The sequence below is a fragment of the Ranitomeya variabilis genome, chromosome 8 (genome assembly GCF_051348905.1).
Source record: "Ranitomeya variabilis isolate aRanVar5 chromosome 8, aRanVar5.hap1, whole genome shotgun sequence".
Classification (NCBI taxonomy): domain Eukaryota; kingdom Metazoa; phylum Chordata; class Amphibia; order Anura; family Dendrobatidae; genus Ranitomeya; species Ranitomeya variabilis.
Genome location: NC_135239.1, coordinates 64,191,644 through 64,212,765, shown reverse-complemented (window position 1 = coordinate 64,212,765; position 21,122 = coordinate 64,191,644). Strand labels below are relative to the sequence as shown.

General features: G+C 44.9%; 1 protein-coding gene across 1 annotated transcript in view; it reads right to left on the bottom strand.

Annotated features, from left to right (window-relative positions):
- Nucleotides 1-21,122, bottom strand: part of TADA1 (transcriptional adaptor 1) — a 33,796-nt gene that overhangs the window by 4,945 nt on the left and 7,729 nt on the right. The window contains exons 5-6 of the mRNA XM_077276934.1: nt 17,236-17,445; nt 13,579-13,730 (exon numbers count right to left, since the gene is read on the bottom strand). Of these exons, the coding sequence (XP_077133049.1) occupies nt 13,579-13,730; nt 17,236-17,445 (362 nt within the window). The remainder of the gene's footprint in view (nt 1-13,578; nt 13,731-17,235; nt 17,446-21,122) is intronic.

The following is a 21,122-nucleotide window of genomic DNA, read 5'->3' as shown; positions in this document are numbered from 1 at the left end:
AGCTGAGCTGTCAGCACAAGAAGAGAGCTACAACTGCAGATGCCTTGGTAATGAGACAGTTCAGCTCTGATAAACTACGTTAGCCATAATCACAATGCTTTGCAGTGAGATCAGAAGGGCATTCTGTCAGTCATTACATATCTCACATTGATAACACCCCCTTTCATTTACAATAAGCGCTGGAGGCAGATTCTTGGGGAGATCTATGTCCGGCCCATAGATCTTAACAGCTCATTTACATATTAAGAAAAACATGGATTTCTATGGTATAAGACATCGGATCGCAGATATCAAAGCATCATTTTATTAAACTTCCTATGACCTGCGTGTCCCTATAAACGGCTCAGGATGGTAGATCCTACGGACAGATTTTCTTTAAGTTTATTTTTTCGGTAGGGAAATAATGCTGAATATTGGTTGGCTATGAGAAGTATTGTGCTTTCTGATCGTCTCAAAATCCCAAAAAATAATGTAAAAAAGAATTTTCACTTTCTCTGATCTAAGTCATATTAGTTGGTTAATAGAAAGCTCATGGAAAACCTATAAGGGAAAAAAATGTATCTAGGTAAAGCACCTAGTAAGTACACTCATTGCAGATTGGTAAGACTTCCTCTTTGTAAGCAGCATCATCATTACCACAGAGCGATAACATCTTTTAGTGTAACAGCGAAATCAGCACACATGAGTAATCCTTTCCCCACCGAACAACAAAAAAACAGGTGAAACAAGAACAAGTGGACAGTCCCTGCTCTATTATCACCGCTCAGTAAGGGGATGGCCAGGCCTGGACTTGGCTAAAAGTAACATATGACTGTTACTGCAGATGCGATTACTCTATCAAGTGTATGTAAAGGTCGGAAAAATTTACTTGGTCAGCTCTTACTGTAAATGTCCACTACAGGAACATTCTCCGATGACTAGTGTCTGTGTATTATTGTGTATGGCTGCGTAGGACTACATTCATCCTGCTGTAATATAGTTTTATATGGAAAACAAATATTTAGAGTGAAAAATAAGATCAGATCCAGCCATGCTTTCCTGCATACACCCAACAGAATCTGAGAGTGCTGCTCCACTGCAGAAGCTCCCATCGTCCCCATCATGCCCCATTTATTTCATGATGCGATGTCATGCAGCACAGCCACGTAATCACTATAGCTAATCACACCATGGAACCTCTGAGGCCAGTGATTGGCTGCAGCAGTCATGCGGACGTCCACATGTTACTCCTCCGGGAAAATACAAAGATCAGCAAGACCAATTGGGTATTGATGCTGAAAAGCCAGGATTCATTGGATAATTAATCTTAGATTTTTTTTTAAGTCTTATCATTTCTTAATTAGTTTTTCAATCTTTGCATAAGTACAAGTAAAGGGGTATTCTCAAGTTGTCTCTTGAGCAGCTCACGACCCTAAGTCTCCTTACTTCCTGGTTTCTAGCAGGGCGGGCTTACTTCCTAGATTGACAGCTCTGGTGAGAAGCAGAGCTGTAGAATTAATAGAGCTATAAGGCTCAGCACAAGTTCTGCTGTAACACAGCTTACAGTTCAGCTAGCAGTGTTTTATTTTGGGGTCTACACCAATAGCTCTGTATGTAAGAATAGTAGTTAACAGGGCATTTTAACAAGGCATGACCAATGAAAGTGAGAGCTGTGATTAGCAAACCTGCTGTAAAAGCTGCCAATGGTGGGGGCAGGTGATTTTACAAAATTTATGACAGCAGTTTGTCAGGAGCTGATAGGGAGGGTGAGGGAGGAAAGCCAATAACTACTGTATGGAAATCAACGGCAGAAAATGGGTGGCTGGAATATTGGAAGTTAGCCCCTCCTCTGACATGTAACTATATGGCTCTGGTGGCAGAGTTCCATGGAAACCAGCTGTACACTATAGAAGATAAAAGCTCTCATAGTAGGAGAATGACAGCAGATAAAAAACACAAGCCTATTGCAAACATGCTGATTTTCATGCTGTCTAACTAAGGCAATTTAATAATGTGAGAATACCCAATTAAGGCCATGTTCACATGTTCAGTATTTAGTCAGTATTTAACATCAGTATTTGTGAGCCAAAACCAGGAGTGGGTGATAAATACAGAAGAGGTGATGTGTTTCTAATATACTTTTCCTCTGACTGTTCCACTCCTGGTTGAAGTTTACAAATGGTGATGTAAAATACTGTTCAAATCCTGAATGTGTGAACGTGGCCTACAGGTGGCAGGGGTGGGAGGATAAATGGATAATAATGAAATGGTTTCAAATTTAATCTTTGGGAGCACAGTACACTGCTGACACCTGGCTTTCTGTTGTCTGGCAGTGGTTCGCTCCTGAAGACAGCTGGGGCCAGTGGCATGGCTGAGCCGCTGTCCTGAACTGCATGCTCTCCAATGCTGATAGTGTAGGCAGCAGCTTTACCTCTGCAGCATTGGGGGGCGCGTAGAATTGGATGCCAGACGGGTCCAGCGATTTGACCAGCGCATGCAAGATTTTGAGGAAAGAGCTTGCAAACACTGCTTCTTGCCTAGGAGCTTGGCCTCTTCTGAAAGACTACAGAGGTGGTCAGAAACCTAGGCAGTGACAAGTAAAATAGCATTAACCCCTTAGTGACCAGCAATACATCTTTTAACTAACCTGATAACAGAATGGCATCAGCTATTGGCTGCACACTATAGCTGACACCCTGCTGCATCGGCCACGAACACTGTTAGGGTGCAGACAGGCGGCCACACTTCTCATGCGGGGATCGCATTGCAGTGCATGGACTGGCCCGGCATCTCTCCTGACCAGGGCTTCACACCGTGATGTGTTTCTATGCAGCAGACACGCTCAGGTCAGGCACGACAAATATGGACGTCCGTCTGCCCCTTTAGCATCAACCTTGGCCCTTTAACCCGTCAGATGCTGCCAATAGTGACTATAGATGGTTAAAAGAGCATGAGGGGGCTCCCTCTAAAACCCCACCGGCACCCTGAGATCTTGAACATGTGGTCCTGATAGTTACCGTGGTAATTCTTGGCCAAATAACGGCCAGTCTGCCGGCTACAGTGGCCTGTTCAGAAGCTATGAACATTTTGGTGGTAAAAACAACATTTTTCTTCTCTGTCACAACACGTTGCATTAATTCCTGTGAAGCAGCTCAAGGGTTAATAAACTACCTGACAACAGTTGAGAATATGTTGAGGGAGGAGATTTTGTAATGGTATCACTTTTGGGGGCTTTCCAATATATAGGACCCACAAAATTACTTCAAAGCTAAATAGGTAACTCAAAAATAAAATTTTGCACATTCCATTAAAAAAAAAAAAGCAAAAAGAAACATAGAACTATTACTGTTCTATATTTTGTTAGAACATTAGAAAATGTTAAAAAAATAGGAGGAGGAGGAGATACGTGTTATTTATTACTACAATGTCAGCATAGCAGTGCACCCGCGCCGACCATCGCCATTATCCCTATGGCTAGCCTGTGTGCACTGCTACACTACTTCAATAAAATGGCGCTGTAGTCAGCGTGTGCGCATACCGCCATCTCCAGCGCCATTTTATTGAAGACGCTGTCTAAATCTACCAATAAAAAGGTTTGCCACCAGTGCTTAGAACAGGTTCAATAGTTAGTAGACTATAATGGTGCTGACAGAGGAAACGTGCGTCATTTGCAGGCATGTACGCTTACTGGAGGCAGTCACCCAGACGTTGTAGACTGCAATGGAGTGTCCACCGCTAGTACACACACGTCCAAATATGATGCACAGCAGAGCACATGTTCGATCTGTCAGCACCACTACAGTCTATGGCCCCGTCGGAGAATATGTCCGAATCTCGTTTTGCAGGGGAAGGAGGTTTAGACGTACGCCCTGATGGGGCCACTGAACGAGGGCCCAAAACGCAATGTCAAAAGCACCCTAACAACTACACGGCTAGAAATGAAGGCTTGACTAGGAACAGACTTATTAAGACTGGTCAGCTAGTTATAAAAAAAGAATTTCTTCAAAATTACATCTAAATACATCTCATCTGAGAGATCATTGTCATATTTTCTGTAGCCAGACAATAGAAATGTCAGACTGTCATAAACCACAAGTTTGTGGATCCACCCTATCTGGTGTCCATGATGTAATATTACGGGAGACGTATTCTTAGCACACACAGATAAATGTCTTAACATGTGGAGCAACAATGAAGTATCTGAGCCCGGCCTGAGTGTTGTTCCTGCTGATATGGATCCCTCTAGAAAAAATCTTCCAATTAGCTAATGGTTAGCTGGATAGTATGCCATTCAAATAACAAAAACGGACTGGCACTTCCAAGCAAATGTGCACAGGTGCATACCAGGAGCTGCCACCTCCGTATACAATATCTAATCGCCAGTTGAGACTTCCGGACTCTGTCCCCGAATCCCATAAGGCACCGTGGCAGTGTCACTTGCGCAGGCACAGTTCGTGGGCGCAAGGCCACTAACTGCGCCTGCGCAAGTGACATTCACGTCACTGCTATTCCCGCACATCCGCAGTAACAGCCACAACTGCACGCTCTACCCGCGCATGTGCGGTAACGACGCGGCTGTTACTGCGCCTGCATGGGGAATAACGCAAGACGCATTAATAATTCAAAGAACAATTAAACTTAGCAAGCGCACAAATTATTCAAAACGCGTACACCTAGCTGTAATATATCTATCTATATCTAACTATATAGCTATATCTATCTAATCACCAGTTGGGACTTCCGGACGCTGTCCCCGAATCTCATAAGGCACCGCGGCAGTGTCACCTGCGCAGGCGCAGTTCGAAGCCTCAAGTGGTTCTACCCACTCTACCCGCTCATGCATGGCAACGACGCGGCTGTTACTGCGCCTGCGTGGGGAATAGCGGTGACGTCTGTTTTACTTGTGCAGCCACAGTAACAGCCTTACGGCCACAAACTGTGCCTGCGCAAGTGACAGATATACGTCACCGCTATTCCCAGTAACAGCCATAACTGAGCGGTATACCCGCACATGCTAACGAAGAAACCGTGCACAGGGGGTGAAAGAGGTCAAATGATCCCACACATACAATACAAAAAGGGGATGATATAGAACAGATATGTTGGAAAGCGCAAATGGTGTGAGACATGTCCGCTGCTCCTGTCAGCACCACTAAGCACACAGATGTTAATTTCACTGCATCGGGCCCATTTCTAGTACACAATGAGTGCTAAAGCATGTAAACATGGAATATATGAACTATGCATAGCAATACTGCTCTGGATAATAAGAAAAAAAAATGGCCAATTCATGCATGCCCAGCAAGCAACGACAAGGTGGTCTCACGCTGCTGGGACCCTACGCATCTAGTGTGAGTTTACCCAGGAATTCAATTCAGACTTCAGCCTATGAGGTATTCACACTAGACACGTAGGGTCCCAGCAGCGTGAGACCACCTTGTCGTTGCTTGCTGGGAATGCATGAATTGGCCATATGTGTAAGCATCTTTTTTTTTTTATTATTATTATTATTATTATTATTATTATTATTATTATCATCATCATCATCGAGAGCAGTATTGCTATTCATATTTCATATATTCCATGTGTACATGCTTTAGAATGATAAAGTGCAACTTCTTTTGTATATTGGATAGTACGCCATGTTACAGGGGACATGCTATCTCAGACTGGTCCAGAAATCATCTTCTGCCTCCTTCATATGAAAACAGACCAAAATCTGTCGGATGTGTTGGTCACGTTAGTATGTGTATGACAAAAATCATATACACATCTATGTACTCAAATTACTTCCATCCAAAATGAGTTGACAAAAAAAACACAATAAAAACTACAAGATGAAGTTAAAATGCTTGGAAGCTATGGTATATTATGACAGTCTTGATAAAGGATTACTCCCATCATCATACATTGGTATTGTCGGATACTGCCTGTAAAAATGAGAAATTTTGAACTTTTCTGTTTTACAGTTTCAGGTTTTCTTTAGATATTAACATTTTGGTTTGTTTTTTATGCAGCTCGTTGCCTAGGAGACCGACCACTGCTTCTACACAACAGAACAGGTGCAGAGATCAAACACGCTCTGCTGTTCAGCACTATTTTGAAGCTGGCCAGGATCGTGCCTGTTACCTTCTAGTCCTGGCCAGCTTCAGTGCAGTGCTTACAAGCTAGACAGCAGCGGTGGTCATTCCCTTAGGCAACAATTTGTAAACAAAAGAAAATTGTCCTCATCTGAAGTAGGAAAGGGAATTGTATTAACCAGTAAAATAGTTAAAGCGCTTATTTTTAGAGGCACTGACAATACTCATCTATGAAGATGGTAATAATCCTTTAATATGTTATTGTAAAAGGTCTCCAGACAGCTGCTCTACTCAATAGACAAATACTGCCATCTGGTGGCAGGCTCAGAGACTGCGGCCTAACCCTGCTCTATAGGCAAAGTGCATGCCCAACCGGGCAAATAAGGGTGTGAGCTTTGTCCCCCAATGTAGACCATGAGAAAGGGATTTTACAGCGAGTAACAAAAAATCCTTATTTCTCATTTGTCTTATTGGGGGACACAGTAACCGTTTGACGTCCCAAAGCTGTCCTAGGGGTGGGAAAAACGTAAACATTATACAGTTACAAGAGAACGTCTTCCACCATTCCTAAAGTATTTGCCTGAGCAATTGCTGACTGCAGGATCTTTCTCCCCAGATTTGCACCTGCCGAAGCAAAAGTGTGGATGGACCCTGTAAAACTTGGAAAAGGAAAAACATTGGTGCGCAAGTATCTGCTTTAAGAGCTACAATGTCGATCCCTGGTGAGGAACTGAGCAGAAAGCTCTTGCAGTCCACGCCGAGTGCAGTCTAACCATGAAAGGGGGAAGCACTGGCACCTGCCCTAAAAGCCTCACTAATATCTGATCTAATCAGCAAAGATCACACTAGAGGCGGTCGGACCTCTGCCAGAGCATACCGGGATGACCCTAATGCACCCACAGGAATAAGAACCTCTCAGGGAGACGAAGTACCTAAAGAAGGGAAAGTAATCTCCTCATTAAAGTGAAAGAGCAGGGAGTTCTGCTAAGGTGAAAAGAGGGAGCCGAACACACGCATACTCTGTCCTGGAGGAGAGAGAAAAATCACACAAAAAAGTGGAGAGATCTCTCTGATCAGCGCAGAGGTCCCCCAGCTCCTAGGGAATAATATGGTGGCCGCGAGTTCTCTCTGCCCGGGAAGGCAGTTCTGACCTCTAGCCTAAAAGATACATTCTGCTGGACCAGGACAGTCAACGCAGGAACTTAGCTTTTGGGAGTCTGCCTAGTTCAATCTAGACCTGCAAGGAGTAAAAAGAAGGATATTTCCCTATGAACGCTGCCCATAGGTTCTCACCTATGAAACAGATGCCAAGTTAAATGGTCCTTGCTCCTTAAACCTAGTCAGGCAACCCTAATAAGAAAAGAGAGGAACCTTTCAAATTGTGGAACGGACAGCCCTGACCAAAAAGAAATTGGGTAGAAGAGGACAATTCTGGGAAAGGTTTGTCTGGATAATATAGGAGCTGTCTGACATCTACCACAAAGAACGGGACATCTGGACTCAAACTAGAGAATCCTAAGCAAACCGGTATTCAAAATACTCCGTCCAAGCTGGAAAAGGAGAATCCTGCCCTATTAAGGAAAGGACAAGATATCTCTGGGTTGTGGAAGAGACTAGATGTCTGACCTAATCCATCACTGACCCATCACCTACCAGGGGAAGATCTATTGCAGGTAGCAGGCTACTTGAAAGACCCTTAGAGACCCAAGATCTCCACATATCCTGGAGGTCCAGGAAATATCAGAAATCGATCATTTGAACGATCTGCTTTAACCCTCAAATAAGAAGGACTTGGCCAATGCTCCCATAGGAGGTGAAAGGATGGAAGCACCACTAGACTATGCAACCCAGACCTCAAGGACTGTAGGTGAAATGGACTAGGATGAGGTGGAGACTGGGTAGTGGTCCGTGTGCCAACTGGATTACCTACATAATCAGCCACAGGCCTCGCTTGAGGTGATGGCCTGCTGAGAGGAAAAAATGGTCAGGATAATGCCTGTGCGACACACCAATCTGCCTGTGCAAAACGCCAAACTGACAGTCTCAGTTAGTTTGATTGACTCCTCTGTGACGAGGCATTTACCCTGCGTTAAGACCTACAAGTGGGAGAAGACACTGGTTAATGGTCAGACTCACCCTGAGTGCAGTCAGGTTCGCTTGCAGAGCTCTGCCTGATAATTCGACCGTCTGGGAGAACGCAGATAAAGTACTCAGAGTGATCTGACAGGGCCAAAGTGGAACTAACAGTCCAACACTAGTGACGTATTCAGATCATCATCTGGCATGGTACCCGAAATTGCTCCAAAGGGAGCATACAGCACAGCTGCCCTCCACCTGGAGGCCTAGACAGGATACGCTGACTCACCTGAACAGTACACCCCTCTGGGCACAAGCTGGTTGTAGGTCTGACGAACCATGGAAACTTGTTAGAGCACAGTAATAAGGCTACTTTCACACATCAGGTTTTCAGTGTCAATTCCGGCTAATTTTCAAAAAACCAGATCAGGCGAATGTTGCCACCGGATCCGTTTTTTTCCCAGAGACTTGCATTCGTGCCGGATTGCACCGGATGACATTGTGTTTCGTCCGGTTTTCGCCGGATCCGGCAAATCTGCCGCTTCCGGTTTCTTGAAAAAATGTCCATTGCAACGTTTTTTGTCTCCGGCGAAAAGCCTGAAGCGCCGGATCCGGCGCTTCCGGCTGTTTGCTACAATGAAAGCCTATGGGAGCCGGAAGTTGCCGGATCCGTAAAAAAAAAAGGTGGCTCCGGCGGCCTGATCCGGCTTTTTAAACTAAGCATGCTCCAAATTTTATTTTATCCAATAATCTAGATAGGCTAGCCGGATCTGTCAAAAAAACGGATCCGTCGCATCAGTTTTTCAAAATCTGCGCCGGATCCTGTTTTTCCAACATTCGCCGGATTTAGCCTGACACTGAAAACCTGATGTGTGAAAGTAGCCTAAACTACCACTCGCACCGTCTGGGTCGTCTGCACCACCTTTTTCTTTCATGAAGTCTCTGCTGGAGGTTGAGAGCCACTGAGGAAGAAGGTTAGAGCACCTGTAGATTTCTAAATATGAGGTGCGTTTTACAGAGAACCTCCAGCGAGATTGACACACCAAGGAAAGATGTAGCGTGCTATCTAAATCACCTTTGCGACACGACCCCCTTACCTGCTGTGGAAGGTGGTCCACCTAATCCAAGAGTTGTTCACCTGTGGAATCTGCATAGCTGTGAGGTCTCATCTTGAGAGTTTGACTCTCTCAGAAAGGTGGTCTGAATAACCTCTGGGTTTGCAGGGTTCTCTGTGGGATTTGCCAAGCTGTAAGGCCTCACCTGGTAGGTCTGATTCACTCTATAAAAGGTGTTCAGAATAACCTCTGCATTGCGGGGTCACCAGTAGGATTCACCCAAAAGGAAGGTCTCAGCTGGACAGTCTTTCTTTCAGGACTAGAAAAAGCAGCATCTTGTTTGCAGGGTTCAGTTAGGCTCGCCCGACTCTATGGCATCAGTTTGTAGGTCTGACTCACTCAGTAAGATAGTACGCATACCAAAACACAAGGACGCCTCGTTCCCCATCCCCCTGCTCAGGTCTCGGATGCACTGACTGTCTGCACAGCAGATGCAGTGTAATGACGCCATCACGTCTGCAGTCGCACATTCTCCCCAATGCATTCACTGCTGTCTACATCCTGTGTGCGAGGGCATGGTGTAACCCATAGGCCACTGTTTTCAGCCATTCGGCTGTCTTGGTCTGCAGGCTGGACTGAACAACCAGAGGGCCAGACGTGGCATGTGGGCCGCCCTTTGCCCAGGTTTACTATAAAGGGATTTTTTTCTGATTTCTATATTTGCAGTCAGTTGGTTACCACATCATAAGCGGATCGCAAGATGGATTTGATAAACCTGTATTTTTCCCTACGTAACAAAGGACCTCTGTTCAGATTTTACCCAGGCACAGGGTAGTTTGCACAGCAGGCACAGCTGACCCAGCGTCAGGCTCCTGGACAGGGCTGTCATATCCTGGACACAGGCTACAACAGCCTCTAGGGAATTCCGTCCTGTTTCCTACCTGCTATCAATATCTGCATGCAATAGCTCGGTGCTTTCAGGAGCTGCTGAGGACTTGCCATAAGACCATGATGGAAACACTTGGGAATCTGTAACCAAGTATAATACTCTGTGGGCAGCAGAACATAGGGACAGAGAACATGATCCTAATGCTGCGGCACTTACCAGATTCTTGCTGTGTAATCCTCTGTATACATCAGCACTGGTTCGTTCTGTCCTGATTCTTACAGCTTTCTGCCTATGCACAGGGGGGGTAGAACAAGACCAATCCCATGAATACAAAGGATTGCACAGCAAGAAGCCAGTAAGTGACCATTGTAAGGGGAGGGTCACACGACCGTACGTTCTCTAACTCAAGAGAATAGGGTTGACTATGCTAATTGCACTCTGATCAAACTTTGATCAGTGTCATCATAGTGTGGTACAAGTCTCTCGGATGAGAGAATCGGAGCACAGTGTGAGAACATGGAGAACAAAATATCTCCATGTTCTCTATTGCGTTGGTGAGCGGAAATCTGATTGCACTCGGACGTCAACCAGTGAAGTCAGATGTTTTCCACGTGCTCATTGACTTGCATGGCCGAGTGCGATTCGAATCAAACTCAGACATGCTGTGACTTTTTGTTTCCCCAGACTGTCTCGGCCGAGAGGTGAAACAAAAACAAACAAAAAATAAAAAAAAAGGGATTTTTGTGCACTCACCATAAAATCCTTTTCTCCGAGCCAACACAGTACCATTGGGGACACAGGACCATGGGTGCTACGCTGCTGCCACTAGGAGGACACTAAGTGAACATAGAAAGATTAACTCCTCCTCTGCAGTATACACCCTCCTGCTGGCTCTAATTGAACCACTTCAGTAACAAAGAAGTAGGAGCTTGTAAATATTAACAAGAATAAACCATGTCAAAATCAAGAAACAAACACAAGTCATTAGACTAACAGGGTGGGTGCTGTGTCCCCAATGAGTGGCTCGGAGAAAAGGATTTTACGGTGAGTACACAAAAATCCCTATTTCTCCTACACCTCATTGGGGGACACAGGACCATGGGACGTACTAAAGCAGTCCCTGGGCGGGGAACACAACTGTTATTACCCCATGTACCAATGAGTTACAGATGTGTGGTACTGCCGCCTGCAGAATCCGTCTGCCGAGGGCCGCATCTGCAGAGGCCTGAGAATGAATACTGTAGTGTTTTGTGAAAGTATGCAAGCTGGACCAGGTCGTAGCTCTGCAGACTTGTTCTGCTGACGCCTGGTGCCGAATGGCCCAAGAGGTGCCCAATGGACCGAGTGGAGTGTGCCTTAATCCATGCTGGGACAGGTTCGCCCCTGACACGGTAAGACTCCTGAATAGCCGAGCGAATCCACTTGGCTATTGTGGCCTTTGAAGCTAGGCCCTTCCTATGCCCCTCCGGAAGCACGAATAGGGCATCTGACCCGTGAAAAGACGCCGTCCACGAGACATACCTCTTCAGGGCTCTCACCAGATCCAGAGTGTGAAGAGCCTTCTCGATACGATGTACTGGTGCCGGACAGAGTGAGGGCAAAACAATATCCTCCTTCAGATGGAAAGAAGAGACAACTTTCGGCAGAAAAGACGGGGACGTTCTCAGAACCACCTTGTCTTGATGGAAATTCAGGAACGGAGATCGGCAGGACAGGACCGCCAACTCCGAGACCTGCCAGATTGACGTGACCGCAACTAGGAAAGCTACTTTCCAGGACAGGAAAGTTAGTGATTCATCCTGCAGCGGTTCGAAAGGGACCTCTTGTAAAACTCCGAGGACCAAATTAAGATCCCATGGTCCTGTGTCCCCCAATGAGACGTAGGAGAAAAACGGACATGTGTGCAGTCCATGGACTATCATTGGTCAGTATGTGAGCCGAAGCTTTGTAGGATCGCACTCGGACAGATAATACGGTGGTGCGAGCGAGTCCTTAGACTCGGGGTCTACGCCTCAACTTCATGCTGCCCTCAGATCAGGCAGCAAAACACTGGTGACAGATTCCCTTTAATAAAAGCAGACCATGGTTAGACATCTGGAGTGGAGTTCCCCTGTAATAAGAGTAAAGTCTTTTTATCAGGCAGCGATAGTTCCTTTTTATCAGTGTATTTTCCACTGGCTTTCAATGTACTTCCCCAACATATGCTGTGCAGCGAACAAGGACAAAAGTCCTTACTGATGCGGTATTTTAGTCATTTTCATTGTAAATGTAGAAAACAAATACTCCATGATGGTTAAGACCTCTGGTATATGTAGCTTGTGACAGAAACTAGAAGAATGGTTTCACACACAGTGGGGGAATAATTCATCAAATAGTTCACACAAGAAAACTAGATTATAAAAGTTGCAAAGCTTAGTTATGGAAAAGTTTTACAACTTTGGCATTTTTACTCCAGCCGCAGATTCTTAGCGAGGAGCTGCCAGACAAATTCACTAGAATTTGTGCAATGAATATGTAAATCACAAAACAAACTCAGACTGCCGCAGATTTCTGAATTTGGCCCATGGCCAACCTGAATGACTCACCAAATTCATCAGTGTGAGCTTCAATGGTTTTTGCAAAACTGGTTTTTGTTTAGGACTGATGAAGGATTGATGGAAAAGTGGAGTGTTTATTTTTCATTATATTTTATCAGCTTCTTTCCTACCATTTTTCTAAAATGTTTTTTTTTTTTTTTTATGACTTGGGTAGAGGTGGGGAGATTACAACTTACAGATTTAAAGGGAATCTGTCACCTCATTTTTCGGATATAAGCTGCAGCCAACGCCATTAGGGGCTTAACTACAGTATTCTGTAATGCTGTAGATAAGCCCCCGATGTATCCTGAAAGAGAAACAAATTAGATTATACTCACCCAGGGGCGGTCCGGGTCCGGCGCTTCCCATCTTCATACGATGACGTCCTCTTCCTTGCTTCTCTCGTGGCTCCTGCGCAGGCATACTGATTTGCCCTGTTGAGGGCAGAGCAAAGTACTGCAGGTGCCGGAGAAGGTCAGAGGCCCGATGCCTGCGCACTGCAGTACTTTACTCTGCTACAGGGCAAATCAGTACACCTGCACAGGAGCCACGACAGAAGCATGGAGGAGGACGTCATCGCATGAAGATGGGAGGCGCCGGACCTGGACCTGCGACGCCCATCGGACCCGGACCGCACCGGGACTGCCCCTGGGTGAGTATAATCTAACCTCTTTTTCTCATCTTTCAGGATACATCGGGGGCTTATCTAAAGCATTACAGAGTGCTGTAGATAAGCCCCTAATGGCGGTGGCCGCAGCTTATAGATGAAAAATGAGGTGACAAGATACCCTTTAAAGAAAAAAAAAGTGAAAAGAAGAAAAAAAACAACTTGAACTTATGGCATTTAACCGCGCACACGCACGCACACGATGGTGGCCTAAAACTTACAGAACAATTCGGCAGACCAGAACGGCAGCACTTACCAGTCAAGAAGTTGATTGTAGGTTGCCACGCTGTTTCTTAGGTATGGCTGGGGATTGATATTGCAGCCGAAGGCGTATCTGAAGTGTCCATCTTTAAGGCGATATGCTTGTCTCCGCGACACAACGGAGGTCAACAGATTCTTTAAATGTTTCTATAAAACACAAAATTACAGTTTTTTATGAAGTAAGGAAGGACTGCTGATCAAACGTCAGATTGATTTTATTTGCCGTGATGCAACATTTCTGCTACCGACAGTCTTGCCTAAACCCCCTGGCTTTTTTGGGGGGGTAATATACATATATAAAAATGCTTTGTTCTTAAATAGTACTATTACTATGCCTGATGGAGACTGAAGTAGCCTCGAAAGCTATTTATTATCATCTTTTCAGTTAGGCACTAAAAAGGTATCAGTCACTGAGGATTCTCAAATTTTATTTTATTTTTTTTTTTTTTTAAATCTACTGGCTAACACAGTACAAAGATATTTTTCTTGTTCTCACGTAGTCGCCCCATAATTGGCCTCATGTATTTTCATTATACAAGCCCCAGACCGTGCTGACCTGCAGCTAATTGGTGTGTATCTCTCATTGGTAAGCTGCTTCTTAGGCTATGTCACAAGGTGAGTTTATTACGCTGCATATTTTAGAAAAAAAATGCACGTAATCCATTTTATTTAATGAGTGGAGAAATGGTGCAAAAATTCTGCAGCGTCAAAAACCCCACTAAAAAAAGCTCATTGTGTGAACATAGCCTTAATCAGCATCACATCGCAGAGGGCATTAGGGCCTTGTTAGAGGCACAGGACATGTGCTACACCAACTACCCACAGGTAAGGGTGGCCCCATTCTATGCAGACTACGCATGCAGCGTCTGAAAAAGAAGGGAAAACCAAAATGTATACACATTAATGTGAACCCAGCCCTAGTCATCTGCTTTTTTTTTTATGAGTGAAGTGGGCAACTTTGGAACAAAGTGATAGTTTTTCCATTAAATAATAGGTCTTAAGAAGGGAATGGCCAATGAAGGAAAATCTCAATCAATTAGAATTAAATACACTGAGTAATATATCTTTATAAGCGCTCCTGTGCAGTTTTCTTTCCATCAGACGCCTCAGCTACCTGGTTACGAGGCCTATCTTCTTGAACACAGGCTGTTCTTTTCCATATTATGGCTGCAAACTGAGGAGCGTGGCTAGTTATGTCACGCTGCCTCCAGATCATTAGTATTTGTTTATTGCCAAGGAAGATGCAGAGTGGCAGATGCTTCTCTATTTGGGTTGTATTATGGAAAGGAGTGGCATGAGGTGAGGGCCAAGAACTCCATTTTGATGGCAGAGGTCCTGCGACTGTGCCCCCACTTATCACTTATCTATAGCCTACTCCATTGCCTATTAAAATTATTTCAGTTATCAGCAGGAGAAAAAAAATATGCAGAACAGGCTGTGAAAATAGTAAATTCCCCACATCTGCCCTAAGCATTTGTCAAGAGACTATTGAAATAAATGAAATATATGAAATGCTATAGTCTGCCTGACCGGGCACGGAGCCACTGCTACAAGATAAGGACCGGGACAGCGCATTACTACAAGATAAGGACAGGGCACGGGGCCACAGCTACAAGACGAGCAATGGTAAAAGAAAATGGTGGCAAGCATGGTATATACAAGGGTGAAACTAGTTACACATAATGATGAACCTAACAAAATGTCATACACCATCCATAATATATATTAGGACTGTATCTGAACCAACTGCATATACTAATACCAGGACCAAAGGAAACACAGTCGTGAAGTCCAACTAAATAAATGACTATGAAAATCTTTATTATTCAAATATAAAAATAGAACAAGTACAAAGGCAAGGGAGGGGAATACATGCGCATACCTACAGCTGGCATACAAGACTAGGACCGGGCACGGGGACACTGCTACAAGACGAGGACCAGGATGGGCCATTACTACAAGACGAGGGCCGGGATGGGCCATTACTACAAGACGAGGGCCGGGATGGGACATTACTACAAGACGAGGGCCGGGATGGGACATTACTACAAGACGAGGGCCGGGATGGGGCATTACTACAAGACGAGGACCGGGATGGGGCATTACTACAAGACGAGGGCCGGGATGGGACATCACTACAAGACGAGGGCTGGGATGGGGCATTACTACAAGACAAGGGCTGGGATGGGGCATTACTACAAGACGAGGGCCGGGATGTGACATTACTACAAGACGAGGGCCGGGATGGGACATCACTACAAAACGAGGGCCGGGATGGGGCATTACTACAAGACGAGGGCCGGGATGGGGCATTAATACAAGACGAGGGCCGGGATGGGGCATTACTACAAGACGAGGGCCGGGATGTGACATTACTACAAGACGAGGGCCGGGATGGGGCATTACTACAAGACGAGGGCCGGGATGTGACATTACTACAAGACGAGGGCCGGGATGGGACATCACTACAAAACGAGGGCCGGGATGGGGCATTACTACAAGACGAGGGCCGGGATGGGGCATTACTACAAGACGAGGGCCGGGATGGGACATCACTACAAAACGAGGGCCGGGATGGGGCATTACTACAAGACGAGGGCCGGGATGGGGCATTACTACAAGACGAGGGCCGGGATGGGGCATTACTACAACACGAGGGCCGGGATGGGGCATTACTACAAGACGAGGGCCGGGATGGGACATCACTACAAGACGAGGGCCGGGATGGGGCATCACTACAAGACGAGGGCCGGGATGGGGCATCACTACAAGACGAGGGCCGGGATGGGGCATTACTACAAGACGAGGGCCGGGATGTGACATTACTACAAGACGAGGGCCGGGATGGGGCATTACTACAAGACGAGGGCCGGGATGTGACATTACTACAAGACGAGGGCCGGGATGGGATATCACTACAAGACGAGGGCCGGGATGGGGCATCACTACAAGACGAGGGCCGGGATGGGGCATTACTACAAGACGAGGGCCGGGATGTGACATTACTACAAGACGAGGACCGGTATGGGGCATCACTACAAGACGAGGGCTAGGATGGGACATCACTACAAGACAAGGGCTGGGATGGGGCATTACTACAAGACGAGGGATATGGGACATTACTACAATATGGGGAACTAGATGGGGCACATTAGTACAAGATGTTTGCCAGAATTACTATATGAGGCTAATTATAAGACAACATTACTGTATGTGGCCAATTGGGGGAAACAAAATAAAAGCATGAAAAAATATTTTGCCACTAAATGCGGTTTTATATATAAACTAAAGTAAACAAAAAAGTGCAGGTTTGTTATCACCACATCCACAATGACCCAAGCTATAAAACTGTACCATAATCCAAACGATTAATGTCATTTAAATAAAATTAAATATGCCAAAAATGTTCCAAAAAAAATTATCAAGTGGTGTATAGAAAAAAAAAACGCTTCCACTAAAAATGGCACTTCATCCTGCAAAGAATGCGGCCCCCAAAATGCATTTTTTTTTCTATGTGCGGCCCATATACCTAGCAGAGTTTGAAACCCCTGCCCTATAGCCTGCTGACAGCACGGAAGCAGTGCGCAATGTGATTTATCATGCCTGAGCTACTTTTGTAACTTTTAGATAAACCCATACAAGACCACCCTACCTCTAGTGCATGGATAACAATGGTCACTGCGTCCTCTGTTACATTGTCCAAGCCATGTTCAAAAGCCGTAACAATCATCCGCGCCTCCAGCTGCCCCCTGCTGGGCAATGTCATAGTGTGCGAGCACAGCTTGAGCTCATCGTCCTCCTGAGGGTCCCGGCTCACAAACTGCTGAGCTCCTGCAAGAGGATTCTGAGGCTGGAAACGATGCTGGAAAAGAAAGGTAATAAAGTGTCTTACAGCGTTCAGGGGCGACTCCCTATAAAGAAGTAGTGAAGGCGAATACGCTGGGGGTAAGAACCGTGGGAATAAGGTGGGATCAATGCTCACCACAAAGCACTGCTACTCACCGTAGATCACCTATGACAGGAGGTAGCAGGGCTTAGGAGAACTGAAAGGAGCAAGTCAAAATCTGGAAAGTCTTAAAACAGGAGGCTATTCCAGACTCAGCCCCATTAAAGAGAAACGATTACCAGGCTTCTGTCACCTAATTAGAGCAATACAATGTTGAGACACAAACCCAGATTCCAGTGATGTATGATTTACAGGGCTGCTTGCTATAGTTTTGATAAATCACTGTTTTATCAGTAGGAGATCACTAGAGGACTAGTAACCCTGCTTGCCAGGTAGTCCTCCAAATTCAGGAGCTCTGTATAACCAGCCCACACCACCGATTAGCAGCTTTCTGCCTTTGCACAGTGAACACAAAAAGCAGCCAGAGGTGGGGGTTGGGTTATACACTGCTCAGAATTCAGAGAACTGATAGATCTGTATTCAAGGTCTCTGGCCTTAGCCCAAAGTCACATACTTTTATGTGATTGCACGGGCAATCGTGTGTTGAGAGCGCTCAGGAACTGAGCTCTCACCATGTGGCAGATACTCGCTATGTTAAATAATTAGCATCGGGTTACTATGCCAGCCAGGAGCCTGCTGAAGACCCCCGCTGACGCCATATTGTTGCTTCTCTGAAATTCACTTCAAAGAAGACCGAGGCTTACTCTATAGTCTGTGAAATTGCAGTATATAGTATAAGCGATCAGATGATCACAGTTTCTAGACTGACAAAGTGAAAAATAAATTAAAAAAAAAATCTGAAAAAAAAAAAAAAATTAAGATCACTTTTTCCAACATTCAAAGGAAAAAAATATAAACAAATAAAAACATATTTGGTATCGCCATGTTCATAAAAGTCTGATTAAAAATTAATTAGCCTGATTGGTGAACACCATAACGAGGTTTTTGTGGTTTCTAGTACACCCTAAAGAAATGCAAAAAAAAAAAAAAATACATCAATAATGTTGTATAGTAAAACAATGGCATCAATCATCACGCAAAAAGCAAGTCCTCACCCAGCTCACCCGATGGGAAAACAAAAATAGTACGGGTCTCGGAATATGGTGACGGAAATGAAAAAAAGGTTCGTTTGCTTTGTTAAATTCCTGATTTTTCTACACTAAAAAAAATAAAATGTATACAAGTTTGGTGTCGCGTAAATGTAGTGACCTGGAGAATCATAACTTTTACGAAAGAATGTGCGCCGTAAGAACAAAGCACAACAAAAAACAAATGGTGGAAATGCATTTTTTTTCTCCAATTTCACTATACTTGATAGGTTTTGGAAAAAAGTAAGAAAAGGGGAGGAAAGAAAACAAAAAAAAATATGCAAAAATGAAAATAAGCTGCAGAGGAAAGAGGTGTAATCCTGCTGCTCTCAGATGGTGTAGCAAAGACCCGGTGACCGAAATCCTTTGAAGACAGCAGGAGATAGAGGCTGAAACAGAATCCAGGGATGTGTCACTTGTTAACCCCCTTCCTGTGATAAGCACCTCACTGTCTATGGGCTTTGTACAGTGAGAGCCTGGTGGGGGCGGAGTTAGCTGTGGTGTGGGCGGGGTTAGCTTTCTCAGCTCTGCTTCATTCTAAATCTAAAAGCTCTGATTGTGTCAGCACGGCTGCACCCTTTACCTACATCATGCTGCTCTCAGATGGAGTAGCAAAAACCTGTTAACAGACTCCCTTTAATGAAAACAAGTAGAAAGATAAGCAAATCGTTGTTTCTTTCTCAAGTGGCCAACCATAAGCAAACTGGAAAAACGGCTTTGCACTTAGACTGTATTGATGCTAATAATTAGTGTTTCTGGGGACATGAGTCAAGGTCAGGAACGCCATTAGGCCGGCCTCACACTGGGCGTAAGACAATACGCCACGTATTATACGTCCGTACTACGGCTGTAATACGGAGAAATGTCCCCAAAATATTGATCCGTAGTCAGGGTGTGTCAGCGTATTTTGCGCATGGCATCCTCCGTATGTAATCCGTATGGCATCCGTACTGCGAGATTTTCGCGCAGGCTTGCAAAACCGACATCTAATGGATTTATGTGCTCAAATGTTCGGGAAAACATATATATATATATATATATATATTCTGTATTTAGATTTCATTCAGCGTGATATCTGTGAAAAGCCGGTAATTCAATTGCCGGCTTTTCATTTCTCCTGCACAAACCCGACAGGATATGAGACATGGTTTACATACAGTAAACCATCTCATATCCTCCTTTTTTTTGCATATTCCACACTACTAATGTTAGTAGTGTGTATGTGCAAAATTTCAGCGCTGTAGCTGCTAAAATAAAGGGTTAAATGGCGGAAAAAATTGGCGTGGGCTCCCGCGCAATTTTCTCCGCCAGAATGGTAAAGACAGTGACTGACGGCAGATATTAATAGCCAGGAGAGGGTCCATGGTTATTGGCCCCCCCGTGGCTACAAACATCTGCCCCCAGCCACCCCAGAAAAGGCACATCTGGAAGATGCCCCTATTCTGGCACTTGGCCACTCTCTTCCCACTCCCTGTAGCGGTGGGATATGGGGTAATGAAGGGTTAATGTCACCTTGCTATTGTAAGGTGACATTAAGCCAGATTAATAATGGAGAGGCGTCAATTATGACACCTATCCATTATTAATCCAATTGTATGAAAGGGTTAAAAACACACACACACACATGATTTAAAAGTATTTTAATGAAATAAACACAGCGGTTGTTTTAATAATTTATTGCTCTCTCAATCCATTTCCAGGCCCTCGCTTGGCAAAATAATAAACGCACAAGATACATACCTTCTGATGTCCGATCACGTCCCACGATGTAATCCATCTGAAGGGGTTAACTAATATTACAGGCACGAGCTGCGATAAACCACTCGCTCATGCCTGTAATCCCCCGGGTGCTGAAAGGAAAGCTGGATCTGTACTTACATTGAGTCGCGGTGATGCGCCCCTGCTGGATGTTCTCATGAACTGCAGCCTGGGAACTTTTTCCCACGCTCCAGGTCATATGAGGACATCCACCAGGGGGCGCATCACCGCGACTGAAGGAAATGTAGGTTAATGACCTACATTTCATTCATTCGCCGGGGAATTACAAGCAGGAGCACACCGCTGCATTAGCAGGGCTCCGGCTTGTAAATTATTTTAACCCCTTCAGATGGATTACATCGTGGGACGTGACGGTTCAGCTGAGGGTATGTATCTTGTGTGTTTATTATTTTGCCAAGTGAGGGCCTGGAAATGGATTGAGAGAGCAATAAATTATTAAAACAACCTGTGTGTTTATTTCATTAAAATACTTTTAAATCATGTGTGTGTGTGTTTTTTAACCCTTTCATACAATTGGATTAATAATGGATAGGTGTCATAATTGACGCCTCTCCATTATTAATCTGGCTTAATGTCACCTTACAATAGCAAGGTGGCATTAACCCTTCATTACCCCATATCCCACCGCTACAGGGAGTGGGAAGAGAGTGGCCAAGTGCCAGAATAGGCGCATCTTCCAGATGTGCCTTTTCTGGGGTGGCTGGGGGCAGATGTTTTTAGCCACGG